This window comes from Anneissia japonica, unplaced genomic scaffold (assembly GCF_011630105.1).
Source record: "Anneissia japonica isolate Jap-2015-1 unplaced genomic scaffold, ASM1163010v1 scaffold284965_len83405_cov169, whole genome shotgun sequence".
Taxonomy (NCBI): domain Eukaryota; kingdom Metazoa; phylum Echinodermata; class Crinoidea; order Comatulida; family Comatulidae; genus Anneissia; species Anneissia japonica.
In genome coordinates this window covers 1-8,521 of record NW_022692935.1, presented here as the reverse complement: position 1 = coordinate 8,521, position 8,521 = coordinate 1, and the positions used below count along the sequence as shown (strand labels likewise).

At 34.1% G+C, this 8,521-nt stretch overlaps 1 protein-coding gene across 1 annotated transcript in view; it reads left to right on the top strand.

Moving 5' to 3' along the window:
• LOC117100566 (hyalin-like) overlaps nt 1-8,471 on the top strand; it is a gene marked incomplete at its 3' end in the record, with an annotated part of 28,236 nt that extends 19,765 nt beyond the window's left edge. The window contains exons 11-19 of the mRNA XM_033240340.1: nt 69-311; nt 698-937; nt 4,596-4,841; nt 5,163-5,402; nt 6,354-6,596; nt 6,870-7,109; nt 7,523-7,765; nt 7,864-8,100; nt 8,226-8,471. Coding sequence (XP_033096231.1) covers nt 69-311; nt 698-937; nt 4,596-4,841; nt 5,163-5,402; nt 6,354-6,596; nt 6,870-7,109; nt 7,523-7,765; nt 7,864-8,100; nt 8,226-8,471 — 2,178 coding nt within the window. The remainder of the gene's footprint in view (nt 1-68; nt 312-697; nt 938-4,595; nt 4,842-5,162; nt 5,403-6,353; nt 6,597-6,869; nt 7,110-7,522; nt 7,766-7,863; nt 8,101-8,225) is intronic.
• Between the last annotated feature and the right edge of the window lie 50 nt (nt 8,472-8,521).

Genomic DNA, 8,521 nt, shown 5'->3' with positions numbered 1-8,521 from the left:
TGTGTGTGTGTGTTTTTGACAGAAATCTTGCATTGACAAATGCAACAATTTTATGTTATGCATACAAGATGATACAGACCCAGTCTTGTACTGCCCAGCTGATATAGAGATGTGTGCAGTAACTGGTTCAATAACAACATATGTGTCTTGGGATCCCATCAATGCAACTGACAACTGTTGTGATAATGTCACTATAACATCAAATTATAAATCAGGAAATGAATTTGAAATTGGTGAAAACGTAGTCACATATACAGGAACAGACTGTAATGAAAACAGTGGATCATGTAATTTTACTATTGTGGTGCTGGGTAAGTGCAGATTTGCTTACTACTTACTTTTCATTGCCTCTTTGCCAAGAGGTCTTCTCAGCTACGTAGCTTTGACCAGGGGAAGGCTTGTGGGGGGTGGGGTGGCGAGCCGCTACCCTCTCCTTTTTGCTTTTTGAAAGAAAGAAAAAGAAAAAATGATCGCCCATAATGCATCAGAGGTTATTTTTGGGCGTCTAGAAAACAAAAAGTTGTCGGGGGCATGCCATCGGATCCTCTAGGATGGTGTTGTGTCGATTGGCCTCTTTCGGAAATATCTGGATCCGCCCCTGTTGACTAATTTTGTTCTATATACAATATTTATTTGTATAACAATAAAAGAAGCTTATTCAATATGTGTTAACTGTTACACTTTTATTGATATTCAGATTGTGAAGCTCCTGTGTTGAACTGTTCTCAAGACTCGACGGTTTATGCTGCTGATGATGATTGCCAATCCCATGTTAACTGGACTGACATAACAGCATCTGATAATTATGACAGTGAGGTAAATGTTTTCTGTAACCCAACTGAAGGTATATTTGATATGGACAACTACACTGTAACCTGTAATGCAACAGATATGGCAGGCAACACTGGCAATTGTTCCTTTGACATCTACATTTTCGGTACATATTATGGAATTTAAATTATTATTTAGATATGTGATTAAAATAATAATCATAAATAATCATAAAGTTCTAGAAGTTAAAGAAGTTACTACAACTTTGACTGGTTGTTGCTACATAAGGTCTGTTAATCTCAAAGCATCATTCCTGCCTATTCCAAGGTACATAATCTTATATATGTATTATTAATAATCTATATATATATATACATATATATATATATATTTCTATTACAAATACCCTAAATCTACTAAAGTACAAAGGTATCAGGCCTTTAAATATTTGTGTTTCTTATCAAAGATTTTGAATCAAATACGAAGGCAATTTCAGACAATTGCAACAGACATTACTTCATGTGAGCCCTAAGTAAGACTAAGCCCTAACTAAGCACTACTACTAGAAACCACATACACCTAACATACCTTGATTTGACTTGCAACTTTGAAGCCGATCACTTTGGACCTTGCCTGATTGCGAGCCTACAGAAAAAATTAACCTTTGGTTCTATACAAGTTTGTTTTCTAAGGTTTAAAAATAACACCGAAATAATACTGTACACAAAGGGATTAATGTTTCCTGCGTGTGCTAGACGACACGATATAGTTACCAACGTGAGAGATTTGAAATGCGTGACTACGCCAGTTGCTGTGGGGGGAGCGCCGGGCCCCTTTGGCGTCCAAAGGCGGAGCCCTTGTGGGGTCAGGGTGCGAGGGCCCCTGGCTGTCCGACAATCTGAGAATTTTTAAGCTGTTTTGAAACGATTTCAGGGAGCGTTTGTTGACAATACCGAATACGGTACATAAACAAGAATATTTTTAATAAAGCCTCGTACAATTTCAGTTTCAATGTACCTTATGTTTAAGTTGAGCACCCTAACTATGTACACAAACATTTCATTACTTTAACAAAAAACGAAGAGGCATACTGATAATTTTTTTAACGCGTCAGTGAATTAAGTATTGACGTAAATAATGTCAATCAAGTTACTGCATCACCGTTTTCGTATTTTTAACAAAACCAATTTCTTCTAATTTTATATACATTTTCCCCATTCATGATAATTCGTTATCACTCATATACTTTTTCTAAATGCTTGACAAATTTATGATCACCCATGTGTTTCTGCAAAATGCATGTTTCAACCAAAATCACTTTGAAATTCAGGACCGTCCCGCAGGAGGCGAGACGGTTGGTAACTATGACACGACGCCGTCTGCTGATTGTTGGTGGCAGTCCGAGTGGACCGTCAACTTTAAAAAAAAAGGATCCATTTTGGGCGCGGCGTGATGTTGCGTTCTTCATAGAATTGCGTCGGCTGACGACAGTCAGACACAGTGAGTACCTGGGTTTGGAGTTTCCTCAATCAGTGGTTCAGGTTCAAGTTCAAGTTATAAAACTTGAACTTGAAAACTTGAACTTGAACTTGATTTAGTCCGGTAGTCACTTGTATATAGAATAATCTCGCAAAGCAGATCGGTTTCCAGCACATTATTTAAATAATAATATTAATTTTGGAGCTAACACTGGGTTCCATTTTCAAGAAATTCCAAATCCATATGCAACAACAAACAAGAGGTGATTTTGTAAGTCATCCAAAATTTTCGAATTTTCATGCATGATGTATAAGTGTGTTCACATACTTATTGTCCAATGTCTTGTCACTAAAGTTGAATCAGTAACTGATAGAAATAACCACAAACCACAACTACTAAAGGTTTTCACATCAAAATTCATAGTCAATATTTCCGAATGTCTTGACACAATTGATCACACCGTACTTTATTTACTGAAGCTAAATAAATGTAAAGGTAGTCAATTGAACCTGTCCATCCCTCTTTCTTAATCATTGGTGGCCAAACTGTGCAATGCTTTGAGGGAATCACCACTCCTCCTCACTGGCATATACCGGTACCCATATATACTCCTGGGTAAAGAGAGACAAACGCAGATAAATCTTGTCCAAGGACACAAACGACTTGCACAGAAAGAATTTCGAAATCCTCTGACCAAGGGGTTGAGAGTCCGAGCCTCAGCCGCTGTGCCAACACTTTCATCATATATTATAAATAGTTAAAAAACTATCTCAGCAATAGGAAACTGTAGGTAAGTGACGATTCTTCGCTGTTGGAAGAAATGAATAAAATAAACAAATTAAAGAAAATAAAAGAAATTAAAAGCCATTAATGTCGATATAGGTGTTCTCAAGGTAGTTCACTTGGTCCTATTTTATTTTAAATTTCACTGGGTATTTCTAGGATATTTTCTGATGACGTACCGTAGTCGTTTACGCTAATGGTAGCTCAAAAACGTAAAGTAACAAAAACCTACAAAATAATTAGAGAAAATAAATTCATTCTGGATTCAATAGAATATTTCTGATTTTTTTTTTTTCAAAAAATGAATAATAAAAATTGACAATTGAGTTAAGCCAAAAGAAAAATTTCGCAGAATAATTATCGTGAACATTGTTAATCCCTGGTATTATGAGAATAGGCTTTGTCTAAAATTATACAAAGGTTATGTTAATCAAAATTCACTGTGCACTAAGCACTATATGGATATTTAAGCCAGTTACCCACTGCGGACCCAATGGATCGTCTTTTTAATGAGGATGCCACTGACAATCAGCAGATGGTTTTGCATCGTCTATCACTTGCCGGAAGCAAACATGGATTCGTCACGACCGTCGCACGACGCAGTGAGTGTCCGGCTTTATTTGTTCTTTATACTGGGTTTGCTTTTAAGTAAAATGTTATGTTCTCCCGGGATTAACAACAGAAAATATCAAATAACTTTGAAATAGAAGAATGACGAAAAAGAATTACCCCTCCCCTGCATTCCATATTTTTAGTATCCTAAAAAGTAAATCTTCTTTTACCAGAGAGAGGACTCTGCCACTGAAACATTTGTTATCTAATTGTAAATCTTATTTTACCAGATTCAGTTCTGACTTTAAGTGAAATTAAGCTTCCTGCATAACTGGATCTTGTGGAATAGTTAGGCCTATGTACCCTGTCAACTGAAGTAAACGTATTTTGCAGAGAAAGGACTCTGCCACTGAAGAATTGTTAATATCTAAACTGTGAATATTTTTTGCTCTCCTTTCACTTAGAACAGACCAACCAAGAGAAACATACATTTGAATTAAATCTGTTTTGTGATCAATCATAATTATAACAGGTGCTGCTCTACTCTGTAATGATTTTTGTAATTTATCTAATAAACTCTTTCCGCAGTGTTTTTTCAAACTAAATAACAATAATCAAATACTGTAATGGTAAAATGAGAGATTTGTAATGTTAAATTTGAAATTGTTATCATTATAATGACGTAATCTGCTTAGAAGAGAAATTTTACAGCTCACCTTACAACATAGTTTGTCCACATGCACATTTAAGAAGAAAGTGATGGATCAAACCAGATACCAAGATATTTAAAACTGTCAACGACTTGAATTCAAATTCCCCAATCCTATGGTCAAGATCTGCTGCACCATATAATTTCTTTGAGGAACCAAATAAATGCGATTTTGCTTTGCCATATTTGAAGAGAGGTTTTTTTTTCTCATTAAGGCAGTCACATACACTATTTTTCAGCATACATAAGACAGAACACTTCATAATAACATAATTAGTCTTGACTATTTATTTTTTATTAGATGCTATTTCACCTCATGTGACATGTCCAGACGATATTACAGTTGATACTGATGTAGGTGTTAATACAGCATACGTTACATGGGAATCTGCATTTGCTACTGATAACTGCTGTCTCGATAACATTAATTTGTCATATAATGCTACGAATGGCAGTGATTTTAAAATTGGAGTTACTAAAATTTCAACCACAGCAGTGGACTGCTACGACAACCAGGATGAATGTGTCTTCCATATTAATGTTGAAGGTACAACATATAATCTATTAGATATTATAAATATAAATTAAAATTTTGTACAAAAGAACTTACGTTTTAAAGCTTTTGACTATCACTGTAGTTGTGTTTTCTGCTTTATCCAGAGATATAAACTTTTAATTTATATTTATAATTGTCAACCTGGATAGATGAATGTGCATCAGTTAATTAGATATTGTTTAACTGGAAGAGTGTTTTTGCTGTAACATACACTTTAACGAGAAACTATTCAAATTCAAGATTTTATCAATAACTTTTAACTGTGCAATTAAAAGTCTTGGTTTAATGTTGCTGTAATGTTTTCTCTATCAGACAATGAAGCACCAGTGCTTGAATGTCCCCCAAACCAAAACTTAACTGCAGATTCTAACTGTATGGCAACCACTACCTGGATGCCACCGAATGTCACAGACAACTCTGGGGATACTTCCATACCGGAATGTGATTATGTAAATGGAAGCACCTTTTCTGACTACATTACAATTGTAACCTGTAATGCCACAGACGATTATGACAACACTGGAAATTGTAACTTTACAATTAATGTCATTGGTAAGATTTCTTTATATAAAACTAATTGGAGGTTTGTAATAGGCCTACTAACTGAACCGAGTCCACATAATGGTGCACCATATAAATACAAGTATTTTTAACACTTTGATACAATTAAGTTTTCAATTAAATGGAGCTGCTGTCTGATGTTGTTAAAGTATATATATATATATAAATGTTATATTTATATTTATTTATCAGTTGGACAGATTAAAGAATGGGCAAGGCAATAATGGTTGCTTGTTACGAGACGTAACCAGCAACCACAGTGTTTAAGGGCCAAGCGGCTGAGAAACGCCTGGAAAATTGCAACGGTGTACAAGCAGTAATATCACATGGTTCACTAGGAGAATGCCATTGTTAATAATAAATAATATAGCAATATCACAAAAAAATACTTTTTATCAAAATTCGACTTACAAACAGTGGCGTAACTAGGTTGCGAGGGGCCCTTTTTACAAGAGTGCAGTCGGGGCTCTTTGCGCATGGATTGGTTTTGGAGCAGAGGTCCTTATGATTTTTATAATATTTTGACAATTAATCTTTGGATTTTTTTATTTTTATCTTTGGAGAGCCGGCTAATAGTTGGACTGACCGTAATAATAGGCATTTGTACTTCCTTATGACAAAAAGAAAACGCACGCTGGAGATATTTATTGATTGATGTTTTTATTAGATTAACCAATGAAGTACAATGTCAAAAATTATCTTGTGTATTAGTTTTATTTACTTAAGATATATATATATGTATATATATCTTAATACTACTCCTAACTGACACCTAGGGCAATGAGCCTCTGTCTATATTTCTCCTTAACATCGTTAAAATTTCCCCTTAGCGGCAGTATTTTCGCCTTAAGGAATTATTTCTAACACTTTCCATTGTTAAGGTTTCCCCCTATGGTAGTATACCTGTCTCTTATACACATCTAGATGTGTATAAGAGACAGGATGAGACAGTCCCTAATGTGACTTGCCCAGTTGACATTGAGGTGTGCACTGACCTAGGAACAGATTCAGTGAATGCCACCTGGGAACCAGCCAATGCAACTGACAACTGCTGTAGTGATGTCAACATAACTGCTAACTACACCAGTGGAGAACCTCTGAGCCTTGGTGTATACACTGTAGAATATACAGCAACAGATTGTAATGGGAATGTTGGTTACTGTAAATTTACTGTTGAAGTTAAAGGTACTATAAACATTTAAATACTAAATATTATTGAAGGTAATTATTATCAACATAAAATGTTTGATTGCGTGTTGTTATATTCACTGAAGGTACAAGAAAAAAATTGAAATAAGTAACTTCATTAAAAGTACTTATTAGTAGTTAGGAGTAAGCTTTATTGCTTACAGGTACATATTTGAAAAAATAATAAAAATTTATTCCAAAGTTAAGTGATTTGATTCTTCAAATGAGTGTAATATGTTGCACTGACAGCATTTTATGGATTATAATTAGATTGTGAGCCTCCGGATCTTGAATGTCCACCTAGCCAAAACGTAACAGGTGATGAGAACTGCTTGGCAAATGTCACCTGGACAGCACCCAATGTTACTGACAACTCTGGAGACTCTTTCACACCAGTATGTGATTATATAAGTGGAAGCACATTTGTTGATGTCAGCACTGTTGTTACATGTAATGCCACTGACTATTATGATAACACTGGCAATTGTACATTTACCATTACTATTTATGGTAAGTCATATTTTGATTGTCTTATAATTATACTGAGAAGAGTTTATGAATAGTATAATTAGTAATAGAAAATGTAGGGTATTAATCATGAAATTAAGTAAATAAATGAAATATTGAAGTATTTACGGTTTACAAAATTATTTGAATATATACATGTGTTTAGATAAAGTTATGTTATATTAGAAATTATAAGTATATATCATAAAAATAATAATATACTCTATTTCAATCAATTAATCATTTTTAATTTAACCAGATGATGAAGATCCAGTAAGTATTTAAGGTTTACAAAATTATTGGAATATTTACATGTGTTTAGATAAAAGTATGTTAATATTAGAAATTATAAGTATATATCATAAAAATAATAATATACTCTATTTCAATCAATTAATCATTTTTAATTTAACCAGATGATGAAGATCCAGTCATAAATTGCCCAGCTGACATAGAAGTTTGTGCTGAAACTGGTTCTATAGCAACATCTGTCACTTGGGAACTCATCAACGCAACTGACAACTGTTGTGACAATGTAAACATAACGTCAGATTACGCATCAGGAGATGAATTTGAAATTGGTGAAAATGTAGTAACATACATAGCCACTGACTGTAGTGACAACTCTGTATTATGCAATTTTACTTTAGTAGTGATTGGTAAGAACAATATTTGTTTGTGTTTTTTTTAGAATTATTCAGTTATACCACTTAGAAACTGTTCATTATTTTAAAAATATATTTTTATTGATGTTCAGATTGCGAAGCTCCTGTTTTGAACTGTTCGCAAGATGTAGAATTTGATGCTGATGATAATTGCACTTCCGATGTAACTTGGACTGAAGTGACAGCAACAGATAATTATGATAGTGATGTAACTGTGTTCTGTAACCCGACTGAAGGTATTTTTCCATTGGACAACTACACAGTAACCTGTAATGCAACAGACATGGCAGGAAACACTGGCAATTGCTCCTTCAATGTTTACATTTTTGGTATGTATTCTGTATGTGCATATTTAGAAAAGTCATATTATGCTGCTACATATTGAATAGAATAAACATATATATGGTTTGCGTTTTTACATAATTTCTTGTGATTACCTTTTATTCTTTAATAGATGTAACATCTCCTGATGTGATATGTCCAGACGATATTACTGTTGATACTGACGAAGGTGTTAATACCGCTGGAGTGTCATGGACCTCTGCCATCGCTACTGATAACTGTTGTGAAGATGCAATTATTGAGTCTTACAATGTCACAAATGGAACCGAATTTAGCATTGGAGTTACTGAAGTTCTTTTTACAGCAATAGATTGCAATGGAAATCAGAATGAATGTGTCTTTTTTATTGATGTTGAAGGTACTTCAAGTTATTTATTATCATTTCTTATTAATAGGTGAAAATATATA